At 34.6% G+C, this 17,558-nt stretch overlaps 5 protein-coding genes across 9 annotated transcripts; 2 read left to right on the top strand and 3 right to left on the bottom strand.

The window, feature by feature from the left end:
* Positions 1 to 708: 708 nt before the first annotated feature.
* Positions 709 to 2,048, bottom strand: LOC108722150 (uncharacterized). The gene is made up of 4 exons (XM_018447106.1): positions 1,835 to 2,048; positions 1,357 to 1,646; positions 1,147 to 1,277; positions 709 to 1,070 (listed from the first exon to the last, which is right to left on the bottom strand). The coding sequence occupies exons 1-4, from the start codon at positions 1,892 to 1,894 to the stop codon at positions 832 to 834; spliced, it is 720 nt and encodes a 239-aa protein (XP_018302608.1). The 5' UTR covers positions 1,895 to 2,048; the 3' UTR covers positions 709 to 831.
* A 2,484-nt stretch (positions 2,049 to 4,532) lies between these two features.
* LOC108722167 (uncharacterized) lies at positions 4,533 to 5,846 on the top strand. The gene is made up of 3 exons (XM_018447139.1): positions 4,533 to 4,771; positions 4,857 to 4,937; positions 5,405 to 5,846. The coding sequence occupies exons 1-3, from the start codon at positions 4,560 to 4,562 to the stop codon at positions 5,460 to 5,462; spliced, it is 351 nt and encodes a 116-aa protein (XP_018302641.1). The 5' UTR covers positions 4,533 to 4,559; the 3' UTR covers positions 5,463 to 5,846.
* Positions 5,847 to 6,212: 366 nt separating this feature from the next.
* Positions 6,213 to 12,259, bottom strand: fmt (phosphatase 6 regulatory subunit 1-like protein fmt). 5 transcript variants are annotated; one of them, XM_018447133.1, is made up of 18 exons: positions 12,185 to 12,259; positions 11,997 to 12,076; positions 11,746 to 11,897; positions 11,530 to 11,651; positions 11,149 to 11,319; positions 10,862 to 11,040; positions 10,670 to 10,783; positions 10,454 to 10,583; positions 9,331 to 9,483; positions 9,128 to 9,238; positions 8,980 to 9,044; positions 8,687 to 8,888; positions 8,399 to 8,488; positions 8,219 to 8,316; positions 7,973 to 8,054; positions 7,669 to 7,894; positions 7,190 to 7,586; positions 6,213 to 7,107 (listed from the first exon to the last, which is right to left on the bottom strand). In XM_018447133.1, the coding sequence occupies exons 1-18, from the start codon at positions 12,242 to 12,244 to the stop codon at positions 6,951 to 6,953; spliced, it is 2,589 nt and encodes an 862-aa protein (XP_018302635.1). In that variant the 5' UTR covers positions 12,245 to 12,259; the 3' UTR covers positions 6,213 to 6,950. The 5 variants fall into 5 exon arrangements, with proteins under 5 accessions (XP_018302635.1, XP_018302638.1, XP_018302636.1 ...); XM_018447136.1 differs by having other exon boundaries at positions 7,973 to 8,012; XM_018447134.1 differs by having other exon boundaries at positions 8,219 to 8,298.
* A 755-nt stretch (positions 12,260 to 13,014) lies between these two features.
* On the top strand, positions 13,015 to 13,890 carry kud (oligosaccharyltransferase subunit 5 kud). The gene is made up of 2 exons (XM_018447140.1): positions 13,015 to 13,335; positions 13,582 to 13,890. The coding sequence occupies exons 1-2, from the start codon at positions 13,333 to 13,335 to the stop codon at positions 13,819 to 13,821; spliced, it is 243 nt and encodes an 80-aa protein (XP_018302642.1). The 5' UTR covers positions 13,015 to 13,332; the 3' UTR covers positions 13,822 to 13,890.
* Positions 13,891 to 14,021: 131 nt separating this feature from the next.
* On the bottom strand, positions 14,022 to 17,066 carry TSG101 (tumor susceptibility gene 101). Its single transcript, XM_018447138.1, has 8 exons — positions 17,013 to 17,066; positions 16,839 to 16,923; positions 16,684 to 16,749; positions 15,810 to 15,973; positions 15,614 to 15,734; positions 15,295 to 15,524; positions 14,792 to 15,147; positions 14,022 to 14,694 (listed from the first exon to the last, which is right to left on the bottom strand). Exons 1-8 carry the CDS (start codon positions 17,064 to 17,066, stop codon positions 14,508 to 14,510), a joined length of 1,263 nt encoding a protein of 420 aa, XP_018302640.1. The 3' UTR covers positions 14,022 to 14,507.
* Positions 17,067 to 17,558: the final 492 nt, after the last annotated feature.

Genomic DNA, 17,558 nt, shown 5'->3' with positions numbered 1-17,558 from the left:
GGCGTTACGACTCTCGACTCGACCCGAAGGCAAGAACGGCAATTCCAATTTCTCCGGGACGGCGATTAAGTCCCTCGATGACAAGAGGGTGGCGGAGATAATCGCACTCGCGACTCGCGAGCAATGCGCGAGGAAAATGTAACGACTCGCTAGCGAAGTCGATGCAAATCGTCGACGCGCGATAGGAGGAGACGGCGCAACGCGCGAGTCGTACGACAAATACCGAACGGCAATTATCGGCTAACTTATGGAAAGTATAGGGAAGGAGCGCGCGCGGCGACGGTTCTTATGACAGGGAAGTGAGCGAGGTTTCTATCCTGGGTACGTCAAGGTGACAACACGGCGGGGATGACACCATAGTCGGGATGACGGGGACGAGAGCGGGCTGTATCACCTTAGCGTTACATTACATCGCGCTGCTTTGCGAGCAGCCGCGTGCGAGCGAGAGAGCGAGAGCTGCATTTACGCGCATTTATGGCCTGGCGTCATCTATCAATTAGCCGCCTCATAGCCGTTTGTGTCTCACCGCTATCTCGCGAGATTGTGACTCAATTATGAGTGGTAGTACACGAGTTACATCTAGCATTTCCATCTAAGCTCGTGAATCATTCAACACGTCGCTTAGACAGTATAAGAATACGGTATTTTTATCGCGCAGAATTCGATTGTATCGATATGATTACTGCAAACGTGATTTATATATCGTTTATTTTATTCATATATTTAGCAAAATTCAACTTTCTTATTACATTTGCAGTGCGATCTATATATACATGTATAATATGTATAATACGCGGAGATCAACAAACTATGCTCCAACGAAATTAAATTTCAACCCCACACGTCACCGTATTTAGTTTTCTCTTGCATTGGTGACCAGCTGCTAGTTGTGGGAACCTGTTCGCTCGTCTCTTTCGTTACTGGAGGTTCTTTTGTTCTGGGAACATACCACTGCTTATTTTTCTTATAAAACTCATCTCTATTTTGATGCCTTAGCTCTTCATAACTGACGTCTTTTTGCCTATTTATCGGTTCGGACAAATCCGTGTCCTCGGAGATGTTGAAATCGCCTTTAAACATAATTTATACAGTTATCATCACGTAGTAATAGGTGTGTAGATTTAAAAATAATTTTCAACAACTAACTGTTGTCTGGATTGATACTGGAATACGTATCGTATGAATTCATTGGTGGGTAATCATCAAACACTATTTCTGTAGATGGTTCTGTTGGGTTTTGGACTTTTGATTGAGGGCCTTGATAATGGAGTGTCTCTCTATAAACAAAGCATAAAACCTAGCTTTAATGAAAAACGTAAACAAACAGCAGGTAATTGCGTTATCCAAAAGTAATACCTATGAGCAATATTTCCAAAATAATCCAATTCCTTCATTCTGTCTCGAAGAGTACTGTTTGGCATGGAAGCGACTTTTGTTAGACACAATTTAGCAGCGCCTATTCTACTTGTCACCAAACCTACTACGCCAGTGGCTAGTGCGACGTATTTAGCATTTGCGCGAAATGGAGTCATCCTACATATTCCATATCCTATGGTTGCAAAGATGATTGTCGGCGCGAGAGTACTCGAGTTCTTCATGCATTGACGTAAGGCGACTATCTCCTCTGGAGTCAACTCCAGTCTGTCCTGTGATTACGATTAGATTTGAGATAATTGTTATTACATATATTTATAAATAAATAAAATATACGTAAAATAATAAAAAAAATTATCGCTTTGTCCTTTAATCTTAATCAACAAATATATGCAATATATATCTATATTTTTCTATATTACTCTAATAAATCTTACACATTAAGTACTAGGATTCTAACCTGTCTTCGATACTTGGGATAATCGGGTTGCTGTACATCCGTTATTACGGCACTCGTCATGTTTCGCGAGTATTCCGGTAGAAATTCACTAGCACATTAAATTCGAAAAATCTGTATCTCCCAATCTATTATGCAGTAAGCACAAATGCTTCGATCGTAAACACAATACAATTATAAATATATTTGATAATTTGTGACAACCATGTATCGAGCAAAACTGAGACGTTGGTGCCATCTATGATCTATGCAGCTTACTAACTGCACGTGATTTAACGTTCGAACAGATTCCTTCTTAAACTGTTCTCAATAAAAATATGTCTCGCTAAAACGACAAATACTTTCAATTTTTTAAAATTATATATTAAATATACATTTTATGATTTTTATAATCAAATTAAAAAATTATGCGTAATAAGATATATGGCTGAGTTGTCTTTAAACAAAGAAACCACTTTTTAAATATCCCGAACTGAAATTTTCTTTCTACTACTCTTTCTTTCATTGTTATGTACACATTTTAATGATTTTTGTAATAAAGTTAAAAAATTATCTGTTCTCAGAATTTTTCATATAATTTTTCAGAATTTCTATATAATTTTATAACTTTCTCACATTTTTTATACGAATTGGAACACTTCTCAGAAAATCTACATCTTTTCTCAGAAAATCTATCTTTTCTCAGAATTTTCCAAATATGTTAATTATGAAATATCGTAAGATTTCTAAGATTTTTTGTAAGTATAATTTCTGATGAAAAGTTATAAAATTTAAAAAATTAAAAAATATTTTTTAAATATTATGGGATGAGAAATCTCAGAATATTTCAGAATTCACATGTATGAAAAATTTTGAGAGATGTAAACTTTCCGAATATTTCTGAGTACTTTTGAAAAATGTTCCAATTCGTATAAAAATTATAAGAAAAATTTTGACCAGGATATATAATATATTAAGATTTATGATTGAATTATGTCTTTAAATAGAGAAGTTATTATTCTAAACTGAAATCTTCTTTCTACTCTTCCTTTCATCCGATATTTTTTTTCAACTTATACCCGGGAAAAAATGTTTCAATATAATTATATATAATTATATAATTACATTGACATTTTATATAAATTATATTTATATATGTATATATATAATTATATATAAAATGTATTCATATAACAATTTTTCCCGGGTAATAATTCTTTTTAAGTACGTGCATACACATTTGTTGAGTATTGCTGACGTACATTGATGTTTAAAATAGTATTTGAGATACCGGATATTATTTTTGTAGAATGCATATAGGCAATGCATCGGTATCCGTATATCCAAATGACGCGATTTGTTTGCGTAACCACGCTAATTCAATTATCACGTTTAAGACGGCAAGACAAAATTGGACGGAGTCTCATTGTTTAAAAAAATTTAACTTCTTTCAATGTACTTTTATGCTTCATCCAAGTATTGAAAAGTATGTAAGAAATTATACACGTCTATTAAAATTTATATCAATTAATATTAGAAATCAAGGGGAGTATTATATCAATATATAATAATATAATTTCTAGAAAAAAATGTTTTATATATAATTATATATAATTACATAAAATTATATATAATTATAAATTGACATTTTGTGCAATTATATATAATTATATATAAAATATATCCATATACAGGGTGTATCTGAAATAACGTACACTAATCATATAGTGCTATTCCTAATAAAAAAACTGAGTCGAAAAGTCCTCTACCATTTTGCAATTTTCGCAATAGTTAATAAGATATTAATTACAAAAAATTGCTTTACAGAAAAACAACTGCAACAGACAAAAATCATTTATTTTCTTCTCATAAAACTCTAAGAATCTTTTCAGAATTTTTTATCAACTTTTTAGTATTGCATTTTCTTATTTTTACCAACATGAGAAAATACAGTATTAAAAAATTCTGAAAAATTTCTGAAAAAATTTTCATAACTTTATGAGAAGAAAATAAACAATTTTTATCTCTAACAATTTTTCTGTAAAATTGATAGTATTTGAGTAAAAAGTTATTGAAAACCAATATTCAGCAATTTTTTGTTAATAATTAATATCTTGTTAACTATTGCGAAAGTTGCAAAATGCTAAAGGACTTTTTGACTCAGTTTTTTATTAGGAATAGCAATGTATGATTAGTATACGTTATTTTAGATACACCCTGTATATAACATTTTTTCCCGGGTTGCGCGTTAAGAATAATATTTAGCTCGTCTATAATGTCACCGGGAAAAATATACATTTTATATAAATACATTTAGGATTTTCTCGGAAACCTTGAACAAGTTATCAGTGTGACATTTTCATTAAGCTTGTCGCGGGAAAATTACAGGGCCGCTTTGAGAAGCGCGGCGTACAATTGCATACAATTTACACGCGTAATTTTCTATTTTCTGTTATGTTCCTGGCAGTTAATTACATATCTGCTAGTATAATTTTTTTTGCGAAAGATTAGATCGAAATTTTCATATCAGTCGTTTTTTACGCAAATAAAATATATTCGTCGAAATTTAACAACAGCTGCATCGCTCTATGTGCAATCAGGAAATTTTCCGCCTGCCACTTATGAACCGACCGAGAATACGTAATACAAAAGTACCTACGTATAAGTCACGGTAGTGTTAATGAGAGACAAATGTCCAGCGCTATAAAAGTCGCGGTCGAATTCGTTCGCAGCTTTGTACAGCTTTAAAATGTCGCGCATCGCTTCGCATCAGCCCCTCTGGCCATCTTACATCGTGCTCTTATTATTTATATTAATATTAACATCGATGACGTTGCAACGAGGGGGTGCCAGTCCTCTTCCGGATTTTATGAATAATTATGAGAACACGACCGAGAATTCAACGGAAAATTCGGTGGATAGCTCGACGGACAATTCGACGATCACGTCCAACACCGACGTGTAAATTTCTTTTAATATTTCTTTAATGTATAATACGCATGTATAATAATTTTACGTTGTTGTAAACGTTTCTTGCCGTCTTCAGATACGTGATAAAAGCTGTAGTTTACGAGATTGGAATTCTCGCGGACACGGATAACACAACGAGCAGCGAAAGCACCGAAAGGTAAAACACATTTTATTTTATTCTTTGCCTCCCCACATTTCACTTTTCACTTATCCGAAGGACGTCCAGGGTTGCATTCCAAAACTTTACTCTGAGAAAAACAGTTGACTCATGGATTAGTATTCATAGGCGGTTCTTATTTAAGATCTGTCTTAAGATGCTAATACGGCTGTCTTTTTCTTCTTCTTGTTTAAAACATCTTAAGACATTTAAGATAGTCTTGAAATAAGAACCAATTATTATGAATTAATTCTTTTACTCAGAGTAAAGTTTTGAAACGGTCGTGAAAAATATATAAGTCAAATTTTGATTTTAAAAAGTTAATAAAAAGTAGTCCTGGGAACGTCTTTAGAACATCTTTAGAACCCTCGTCCTTGGGAGGGGTCTGTATGTTCCCATTAAAAAAGAAAGTCACGTTTACTTTCGAACAATAATTTCAACGTCATCGTCTTTTTTGTGTTTTGCAGACAAGAGAAAATCGACATATCGTTGTACAGTTCACCGCAGGAAGATGAATTCTCTTAATTTCAACAATTTTTTTTCTATCGGAGCGAGTACGGCAGAGTCCTACATCTAAACACGTTTATGGATCGAGAGCAAAAAGTAAAATGTGAAACGTAAAGACTGCGCATACACGACGATGTTATCGGGGTAGAAGTGTATAGTAAATTATTATATGTCGTATAAGATATAGAATGTAAAAATAAGTGCGATGTACGCAATTTATAAATTTCGATATTAAACTTGTAATGCTGTAACACATGTGTTTTCTTAGGATTTAGAACAATGTTTTATTAGCTTTTTTCATTTAATTATGAACAATATCTCGTGTACAACGCTATAAACACATTGCTGCTGCAAAATCTGCGAGGCAGAAGAAAGTCGTGGAACAATCAGGTAACATAATTCGTAGAATGATCTTTCGAAGAATGATGGATATACATAAGGTAGCTCAATCGAAGCATGCGCGACGCTTTGACATTAGTTTCTGCAATTTAACTATTTACTTCTGGAAGATCTTGATGAAAGACTTTTAACGTTGCTTAAAGATACGTATAAATCTTTCCTTTTTTTTTTTTTGTTATTTCGGAATGCAAATAAGCGCGCAAGTTCGTCAAGAGCTCTCGATTAATACGATATCATGTACAAATTTCGACTGATTATTACGACAAAAAGGTAATAAAAATACTCTCGATTTTTCTCTCTCCTCCCTTTTTTCTGCTCGTATCGTATCGTTGAACTAACGTACACTCAGTTAAACAGTAGGCACTGCACCTAAGTACCTTTGCCTTATCGAAGGAATAAGCAAAAGCACCAGTTTGTGAAATACCGGTCTTATATAATATTAAACAGCGTTACGATAACTCTTCTCTTATGTTTCTCATCCGCTTTTTTAATATATAAACATATAGTAAATGTTCTGTGTATGTGTGTGTTCGTCTATGTGTAAAAAATCAAATGTCACGAGTGGAGCAAGCGGATGCGAAATTTATCCATCATCTCTTTCTTTACAAATTGTCTATATGAATCGCACGAAAATATTGCGATTTATTCTCTCCATTCTTCGTTCCCTTTGTTAGAAATCAGTTATCAGTTACGTATAAATAACAATTTACGAAACTCTTAACAATAATTGTAAAATATATGGGACAGAGGGAGGACTTGATTTTCGCAGGGATACTTATAGATGTTGGCCATTCAAAGGGTAAGGTAAAAAGGGGGTAGGATATACCTATATATAATAAACATCAAATTATTCGCTAAGTGTAGTTGAGCGTCAATCATTTTTCGGCATTCTGGATTTATTTTAAGAGATACCCTGCAGCGGGACCATAATGTACCCATCAACGTTTTCTTAAAGCATAATTAACGTGGTGTCTAATGAAAAATAGAGAAGGCGCAATATGCATCCGATCAATCGTTTACGACTCGATACTGATATGATTCTCTCTCCCCTCCCCCCTCCCCCCTCCTATTGCCATAGATCGTTTAACATAGGCAGGGGGGAACGTTTCATTTAGCGTCTTTAGGCACCGGTATGGCGTCAATAGTGCTAGTGGATGTACTTTCCAACGAAGCGGCTGGGACTTGTGGTTCAATTGACGGCTTTTCATTCTCTACGTTCTTCGTGTCCTTTACGGTTTCGATCTTCTCCGTGTCCTTAAACTCTCTAGTAGAAACAAATTTTTCAAGTAATTCATTTTAGATTGGATAGATTATATACACTAACTATTATTATGCTACATACATACCTACTGACCGATAACTCGCTAGGATTGACGTTCTCATTCGCGGAAATCATTTTGTGTTCGTCACTTTTACTATCATTGAGATTCATTTCCACAGTTGGTAACTTCATCTCGACTACTTGACTATCTGCATAGTCTGTGCTCTTTTCGTTACCATCTCCAACACTTTCACTACAGGCTAAATTCTTTCCCGTTAGGTTTACAGCTGTATCTTCTGATATTTGCTCTTTAAGTTCATCGCACGGCTTTTTCTCTTCGCTCGCGGTGTTCTCTATACTCAAAGTATTTTCGAAATTTTCGAAATTGGCCCAGCCAGTAGATTCTATTGGTTCCGACGGTGCCACATCCCATGGATTGACTGGTGGAAGTATAGTGTTCGGTGGTTCGGTATTGTTCCAAGCTAAAATTACACAAGTCATTTTAATAAAATTTCGAGCTTTTTTTTTAATCAAGTAATGTAAGAATTTTTGATAGAAACATACGATCTGTCGTTTCCACTTCCATATTCATGTTGCGTGGTTCCTCCTCCGACGAACTAGAATCCTCCGACGAATTAGAATCATCCGATGAACTAGAATCCTGATGCTGTTGCTTTGAATGCCAATCTCGTTTGTCCACCACGGTCTGGAACGTCAGCTCGCCTTCATCTCCCCATTCTAAGCCACTGCCGCAATCCTCAAGCCCGGCTTTTTGTTTTTGTTGGCACAGCTTTAACAAAGTTATCAATTTTTTCAATTTCAAATATAAGACAATACGTATTCGGGTAACAGTTGAATAGATATCTACCTTATTGAACATATCTTCCCGCTTGTCGAGATCTTCTTCACTGAGATTAAAGGCCAACGTTGTTAATTGGTCAACTGGATTACTATAATATCATACCTCTTAACGAAAACAGTGAGGAGAGAAATAACTATGACAATATTAAGGTTGAGTTCTTCTCACACGTGTTCTCTTTCTTGGCTCTTGTAAGTTTTATGATCACAAACCTAATAGTGCTATATTTTTTAATGAAATCTCATGTATACTTACTGAAGTGCGTCATCACCATCGTTAAACTCATCGTCGTGGAATCCGAAATTCTCGATGAACGGAGGTGTTATTTGTTGACCCTGATAATTGGAGTACATCTAATACCAAGAATCCGCACGATAAATAAAGAACTAGATAATCTCGATTTATGTATCAATAATATATGAACGTAACTCTAACCTGTTGAATGTATGTCTCTTGCGAGTAAGAGTTATATTCATTTGGATTTTCCTCGGAGCTCATCAGGTACACATCGGGAGTTTGATCACCCTAAAAATTCCATTATAATTAAAGATTGTTGCTTTCTCATATTAAATTACAACATACAATGCAAGAAAAATTAAAATTTTTTTGTCAAATTATTATAGATGAGTGATATTATAATTACGCGTTATTTCTAAATCCAATAGAGGCAATATACTTACAAGAAAAAGAAAAAAATAAGAAATATGTCACATTACTACATACCATCATTACAGTTTGATGAATTTTATTAATTTCCACCAACTGTACACTCACAAGATTTTCCCATCTAGTAAGACACTCGGGTGATACATTGTTCTTTAAGAAGCTGGTCAGTATATTATTTTTTTCGCATTGAGTGACGATATTGTTCGCAATATTTATTAAATGTCCCATGTAGCCTTGACGAACACCATTTTCCTTGTTTCTGCAATCAAATCTCGATGTTATAATCCTGAATTCTCTATTACAATATATGCGAAATATTCCGCTAAATTTAATACTTTTGGTAATCTTACTGTTTACTCTCGTTTTTATCCCATGCTTCTAAGATTCTCTCTATTAATTTGCACTTGATAAATATCTGGAAATTAAGACGTTCAAATTATTTGATGTGTGTTTCTTTGTGTCATAATTTATTTTCATATTATAAGAGGTATAACTCACATTATTATAAATAATATCATTATCCCGTTGTCCGCAATTAATAGCTAAGGCCAGGCACTGTTGTACTTGCGTATGTAAGAAATTATTCCAGGTATATTTGAAAAACAGATCCTATAATATATTTGGGTTAAAAATAAGTAAACAAAAGTGACAAAATAATAAAAACTCTCAATGAAATTCATACTCGTATAATATGATCTTACCAACAATGTTTGGAATGTTCCCAAAGTTTCTAAACTTTCATGGATCTTTAAATTCTCCGTCGCCAGTAAAGCACTTAACAACTTTGCTACATGCAAACGAGTATTTCCTAATGGACATTCTAATAGTCCAACGGTTGTTTTGACGGCAGGTTTCTGAGCAATAACAATTTTATCGTTTTTAAAATAATACCGAATAAAATATTGTTGTACAAAGTGCCCCGAATTTAAATGGCTAAATGTCCCTCTTCGGGAGTGTAGAGGATCGATAAACTAAGAAAAAAAGTCCTGTAGAGATATGCTCGTTTTTGTTTCGTTTTGGAGAAAATCGCAAAAAAAGACAAAATATAGTTTTCATTTTTGTTTTCATTTAAATTTGGGACACCCTGTATATATATATATATATATACACAGGGTGTCCCATTTTAATGTCCCACCCCAAATAACTTTTTTATTTTTGATCTTAGAAAAAAATGTTTCAGACAAAAGTTGTATGGCTTTGAGGGGGACATAAGGTGGTGTCATTAGTTTGATCTTGAATAGTTGCTTGAAGGTCACCTTCAATTTCTTAAATGGAAACCCCTATTTTTCATTGGATATTCTTGTAGCTTACCTCGAGAGCTTTCCAAAACACTATAATAAAATATTTTTTCATCAAGTACTTTTTTAGTTATGACGCTCGAAAGTTACAGTATCTCCGACATTTAGCATTATCCAAGATGTCAGACCGACAGCTAAAATCTCTTAAATATTGTTTAGGACCATGACTAGATAACATTTGTCAAGATCAAAGCCATTGGAAGTTGTACATCTTATTTTCATTTTTACGTTAAAATGAATTTTTAGTGTAAAAATGAAAATAAGTGGAACCTCTCTTGAGGTAAGCTACAAGAATATCCAACGAAAAAGAGCGATTTCCATTTAAGAAATTGAAGGTGACCTTTATGTTACCTTTCAACTATTCAAGATTAAACTAATGACACTACCTTATGTCTCCCTCAAAGCCATACAATTTTTGTTTAAAACATTTTTTTCTAAGATTAAAAATGAAAAAATTATTTGGGGTGGACCGTTAAAATGGGACACCCTGTATATAGACTTTTTTAAAAATGTAAGTCGCTCTTACATATGGCGGCTCTAGAAGAAGTTTGTGAAGATGTTCCAAATATGGTAAGGTAGCATTCGAAATTTTAATACACTGCTCATTATCCGTAGTGTCTTCGCTATTACCATGTACATCTCCTTCATTTGATGTGCTACAAAGAATTCAGACTATTGTATATTATGTTTTATTTATAAAATGTAATTTTGTAATATTGCAAAATATATAAAAATGTCGTACTTGTTGGCCCTTTGACCTAAAAGTACCAAAAGTACTTGTATTCCACCGACAATACTACTTTCTACTTTTTCTGCTGTTAGGATAGTTTCTAACAATAGGCTCACAGTTTCTCCTCTGTGTAACAAAATACATATTATTTGCAAATATTCGTGTAAAAAATAAATTATCATAAATTTGCAGGAATAAACTTACGATTCTAAAGTATTTAAAATAGGATCTGGATCAGCACGTTCTGTGGATATACGTTGAGTATCTCTAGCTACTGTCACCATATCGCAAAGTAATTGTGCCGCGTTAGCGTGTTTGGCTACTTCTGAAGTAGGTGCTAACAATTTTACCAGTCTTTGCACTAAATGTTGACTATCTAGCCACTATCAAAAAGACGCATACACATATATGTTGAAAAAAATTTAATTATGCAATATAGTAACCAGAATTTAATTATATAATGATAGCCACATAAATAAAAATCATCTTACATTTAGTATGTTTTGACGCATATCACTGCCCTCAACCTGAGTAACAAGTTTGAGTACTAAGTCCATGATAGCCGAAGTCTCTAAATGTTGCAACAACAAATCTACACATCTCTGACGACTTTTAAGGAATTCTAAAACCTGTAAGCACGTGAACTGATAGGAATACCAATTCTGGAATAGATGGAAATGTATAGGATGGATAGGCATGTGGATAATATAGGAAAGATAAGAAAAAGTTTATTATTTAACTAATATTACTTGTTATATCGAATAAAATGTCAATCTCAAAGTTATTACATTAAGTACAACTGACTGATCTTAAAATATATACTGCCTAAGAGTTTTCTATGTAAAAATAAGAAATGTTTAAGAAATAATTACCTGGTCACTTTTACGAGCAACAAGAACTCCAATAGTTTTACTGAAAAATGATGCAAGTAGTGGATTTAATGGTTGATCTGTATCTATGAAAGAATATAATTTGGCCAAAAGTGCCTCGTCACCTGAAAAAAGGTTCAAGAAATATATTTACAAAATTTATATAACTTTACAAATATTCTTTTAATCAATAGATATATAACAGAGCTCCGAGTATACCTGCCAGTTTCTCATTCAATGTAGGCACATCGCATGTAAGCAACTCGCAGGCAACATTAGGATACTTGTAGCGCCAACGTTCTTCGATGTCCGTGGATGGTTCCTTAGTAGTTAACGTAACTAATTCTTCCATGACAGCAGGCCTTGTGAGACTATCAATTACACATTGAAATAATTTATTTTTTTTTTTAAGATACTATATAGAATAAAAGTTCAATACAAAATCAGATCTGAAAAATATTTCCACTCACTATTCGACCAGCTTTTTGTTTTGGCTCTTGCATTCCTGAAGGATGTCCTCCTCGTCCATCAATTCGTGAAGTGTGACATCCTGTAATCGAGTAACCGATTAGATACTGTCTAACAACGAGGTACCGAAGGGAGGGAGGAAAAAGAAAGGCTCCCTCGTGGGGGAAGTATAACGAGGGGAGTCATTTACCTCTTTGTTGAGCAATGCCTCGATATGCGGCGATGACACGTAATTATTCGTCCAGAACATGATGCTGACCGTGTGTGCGCTACCTCCGCGGCTTGATATCTAAATGTATCGTGATTTATCGTAGCCCGGGACGATCGTCCGACTCACATCGGCTTGGCGTGGGGACGCACGCACGGGAAAAGGAAAATGGTGCAACACGTCGCGCGAATTCGTTCGGTCGACGAACGACTAACATCGCATGCACGCGTATATCGGGCTCCTGTCGATTCTCTTTAGCACCGTCTGGTCTAAAAACCGCTGTCGTCACGCACACTGGCACACTACTTCCTCGCGACCAGCTCGGTACGCGATTACGCCACTGTTCCAGCGGCTCTCGCAGCCACCCCCGTTGTCGTTCCTGACAGTTGCGACGTAGACGACGCGAACGCGGATTCCTGCCGCGAGATGATGCGAGATGATGCACGACGATATCGGAACCAACGAGAGAACGAAGTGCGGTCAAGTACGGTTGGATGTAGTTGAACGTGATCACCACCGGACGCTCTTCAGCGCGAACAGGCGCTCGAGCGTGGAATACGACGTACGAGAAGCGCGGAGACTCCTTCCTTCTTTCATCCAGCTCGTCCTTTCTTCTCCAAAAGTCCGAAACCGTTAACTGCACTCTGCTGCACTTTCGGCATTTAAAATGGAACGTCGGAGAGAAAAATATACGTGCGAAAGAGGGACGTAAAACGAACTATCTGAACGGTTTAAATTGTACCTTTTTTCACATTTTCTGTATTCCAGGATGAAGAAGACATCCGCATATTTCATATTTTTATATTGAAACGAAAAAAAAAAATGCAGCGCATTGAAAGTGTAATTGTAACAGTTGAATGGCCGTTTTATCGACTGAGACAGTAAAAATGAAATATTTGCGGAAATATAATTAAATATGATCGATGCAAGATGACGTCACGGTAGAAGACAAATACTTTCATTCCGCTAACTACCTCGGTAATTTCACGCGCTATGCTTAACCTAATCTAATGCCAGCTGATGCCACGATATCAGCTTATGTTTGATAATTTGTTGAGATTCCAAAGTGTTTGACACTTTGACCGGAATATTTTCTTTCGAGCTACGTGGACACGCATCAATTTTAAAAAATGGCAAGTGGCAATTGTTATCCTTTACGTGAATAATCGAAAATTCTTTCCTTGACTCTCATAGAATTAGTGTAAGTTAATTTAAGTCACATCTAACCTTAATTGTATTCGCCTCAAGAAATATGACAAAATACGAGTAAAAAGACACAGAAAAGATATAAATTTAAACCAAGTATAGATATAAATGAAGTATCTGTGTGTTAATCAGCTGTTCTGTTTTTTATTTAATTTTCTTGTCGACCGTTTTAGGTTGAAATCGAGTCGATGACGAGATACGTCTCGCCGGTGAACCCTGCTGTCTTTCCTCTTCTGGCTGTGGTTCTATTAGGAATTGGAGTATTTTTCACGGCCTGGTTCTTCGTATACGAAGTTACCAGCACAAAGTTTACGCGAGATATATGCAAGGAAGCAATAATTTCCTTGGTCGCAGCGCTATTCTCTAGCTTTGGAGTATTATTTTTGCTGCTCTGGGTTGGAATTTATGTATAGATAACTAGAAATTATGTATCGATAAGGAGTTAATCGTTCTACTGAGCAAATATCATGTATTTGTTAAAAAAAAATATATATATATATGTGTGTGAAACATGGATTAGTTTTTTAATTTGTTATTCTAATATAGATGATACATAATGGTGTAACTAAGCTTAGAAAGATTTTTTGTAATTATCTTTGCTGTATACAAACACAATTCCGAATATTTTATATTGTGCATAAGTTTATTCAATTTTTATCACAATAAAGGCATGAAGTTTGTAATACAGGTACACAACGAGTTTTGTGGCACCTCGAGAAAATAAAGACTCGCACTCGTTTTCTATAAACATAGACTACAGCATTATTAATCTCATGCAATATTATATATAGTAATAACATATATAGCTCTGTGCAAAAGAATTACATCATCTACTTTCATATTTGAACGTGCTATAATTACTGTATCTCCATTAACATATACATTCTATTAAATGTTTTTCTTGTAAAACACAAGTTTTCTTTTCATTACATCATACAGAGAAGAATATGGCGCTTATTGTCGATAAAATAATCCTCTGTGCTTTTCGACATCGACATAAATTATATATTCGATTTTCATTGTAAAGGATAATGACCTATTTTATTTAGAACAAAATGGAATATTGCAGCTCTAAGACGAAGCCTGTGAGGAATATTTTTTAACCCGCCAAACCGGCTTTCTGTCGACATCTCTGCATTAGTGCTCTCAACATAAATTGTCTACGCGATAATTGCCGAACTTGCTTCAGGAACGCGTCTAAATCTAATATGCCGGATCGCAGTCCTTCAGCGAGATAGTAAATAGCATCTTCCGTGGCTGCTTCTTCGGCAAAAGCATTTAACATCCTGGAAATTAAATGACGTTAATCAAACTTATTCATTAGAATATAAATTCATACTGAATAAAGTTATTTAACAGTAAAATTGTTATTTATATGCTTACTGTTTATACAAAGGCGCTATAGTAGTAACAGCTTCATCGACATCTATCGATTGATTATCAGATAATTTGGCGATCTCTTTTTCTAATTCTGCTTCCTTATCTTGTAAAATATTAACATTTTTTTCGAGCTCCTGTTTCTCTTTTTTGAGTTTATCAAAAAGATCTGCCAAGTGCGACGAACCGCTCGTTAGCTCTTGCTGGGTTCGTCGCAGCGTCTCGAGCTCCGCCTGTAACTGTGAGAACTGTTCCTTGAGTCGACGTCGAAGCTTATCTTCTACCGCAGACAGCAAGGATGCTCTTATGTGCTCCTCTGTGATCGTGCCAGATCCACTGGAATTTGGTTGTATCGTCGGCGACTTGCGAATAATTACAAATACTTATTTAATGTGATATATCTTTCAATAACTGTTTAATAATAATTTGTACATATTGATTAAGACTAAAATGTGAATATTAATTATAAATGTCACTTGGGCTAAAAATAAATAACAATGATTGTATACCGGTTGTGTGACTGGCGGATATGGTTGATATGAACCACTGTAACCTTGTGTTGGATAACTGGGCGTGGTTCCTGCATAAGAACCATAAGAGCTTGGATACGGGAATCCCCCGGACGCTGTTGGAGGATATGGTGGATACACATTACTACCACTGGAGTATTGAGAACTTGGTGGATACGGAGGAAAGCCAGAACTTGATACATTTCCACCTCCAGGTACAGGCATGAATGCTGTATGACAAGTTTGTACGAGGTTAAAATGAGACAGTAAATAGAAAATTTTTTAAAAGCTTATTTTGGAATTCTGCAAGTACACTTACACTGAACAGGATATGGTGTTGAACTCTGTTGTGTTTCTGATCTTATTTTGGCATAAACTGGAGGCTGTTCCCCAAAGGTAACAATCATTACTTGAATTAAAGCAAGCAAATCCGAATTATGCTGCAACATAAAAGAATAAATAAATAAGTATTGGAGAATTGTTCATTTTTAGTGATTAATAGTGAGTCTACTCACAGGCACCCAGTCATGAAGATATGGCAAATAGATTTTACCATTATGATCCACAAACATACTGACTTTAATATGCATATCTGCTGTTGGCTTAACATAGCACATAGGTGCATTATTGGGATGAGTATCCATCAACCATATACAGATTGGAATATTGTAACAAGAGCCTAGAAAAGGAACAAGAAACAAATTTTTAATTTTTTTTTATTTACAGTTTTTCAGCACATTAACATCTTCCTAATATGATGCCTGATTGAGCATCAAATTATTAAAAATCATTGTATGAAATTATATAAGATTGTAGAATTGGAAAAGCGAGATGAGATCACCTTTATGGTACTTATGTTTGGACCGCACAAAGCGAATACTAAATTAACTGACGTTTTTACTGGACTTTATTATGTGACCGAATATTCCAATAATTTATGTATTATTGCTTGTTGTTTACATTGAAGATGACTCGATCGGTGTCGAAACGTTTGTATGTATGAAAGTTTATTAAATATTCTTTATGTTGTAACTGGCTCGTAGCCCTTCTTTTAATTATTGATTTATTCTGATTAAGCCATATTGTTATTAATTAAATTATTAAAAATTGCTTGTCAATTTAATTTAATTTGTGATATTATTACAGTAGTTTAATTGCGTTTATAAGTCCGGAAAACTAATTTTTGGCACGCAATTTGAATGACTACAAATATGGTATATATGCATGTACATATATGGTATGAATATAATTCACAATGAATTATTTAAGTATTAAACATCCAGCTTCGCGACTGTTACAGGCTTTAAATCTTACTTGTTATGTATTTAATAGTTTTATCGTTTATTATTAACATTTATATTTAAATTTATTACCTTCAAAAAAGATTACCTTTGTAAACAACTGGTATAGTTCCTTGTAAGTTGAGTAGTTCTTTACGCGAGCCATCATTGAAAACTAGTATTGAATGACAAATAAGTTTAATGAACTTAGGAATATCAAGAAGCATATTTAAGATCATTATTATCGCAAATAATTTTACTTACCAAAAGGTTCAATTTTATACACCAAGCCTTTGTAAGTATTCAAGACATTTATTACATGCTTCTTCGTTATATCTGGATTTTGATACTGAAAAATAACATTCTCTTTTTACATTATGAGATCGATGTGATAACATCATTATAACATCGTTAATGTAACGATAAAATTATTTATACCTTAGATATGCCTTGTCTAATCCTCCCCTCATCAAACGGCGTCATTTTCACCATTTAGCGTAGCTAAATCGAGATAGCGACAGTTCCTGCTATCTCCCTATCAGACGTGTCTCAATCCCGTATCAAAATAATTTTTTAGACGTTGCAGTAATGTAATAATAGAAGTCAATTATCGTCGAGCACGCTTGTGTTTGTTATTATCGACCGTCTCGACAGAATCTTGATACGATGAGATCATCAAAGGGATTGTTGCAAGGAACTTATTAATCTGTCACGCACGAATGCACACAAAATCATGTCATCGCGAACCATTATGAACTATCATCAGCTATCGTGAATAATTTGGCATCACTGTCGTGGCTGTTGTTCGATCATGAACTACGCAAATTATCGAAAGACCTTGGGGTGTACTCCGATATACACTGTCAGTACTGGCAGTACTGAAAAATTGTTCTGGGGATCGATTCTGTATCTTGAAACGAAGTGAAAATTATAATGCGGGATCTACAATAGAAGTCGTGGCTACGGTCCACTTGACGCTAAAAA

This window comes from Mycetomoellerius zeteki, unplaced genomic scaffold (assembly GCF_001594055.1).
Source record: "Mycetomoellerius zeteki isolate Tzet28-1 unplaced genomic scaffold, Tzet1.0 scaffold198, whole genome shotgun sequence".
NCBI lineage: Eukaryota > Metazoa > Arthropoda > Insecta > Hymenoptera > Formicidae > Mycetomoellerius > Mycetomoellerius zeteki.
The sequence above is the reverse complement of the archived record's forward strand: the minus strand, read 5'-3'. Positions and strand labels throughout refer to the sequence as shown.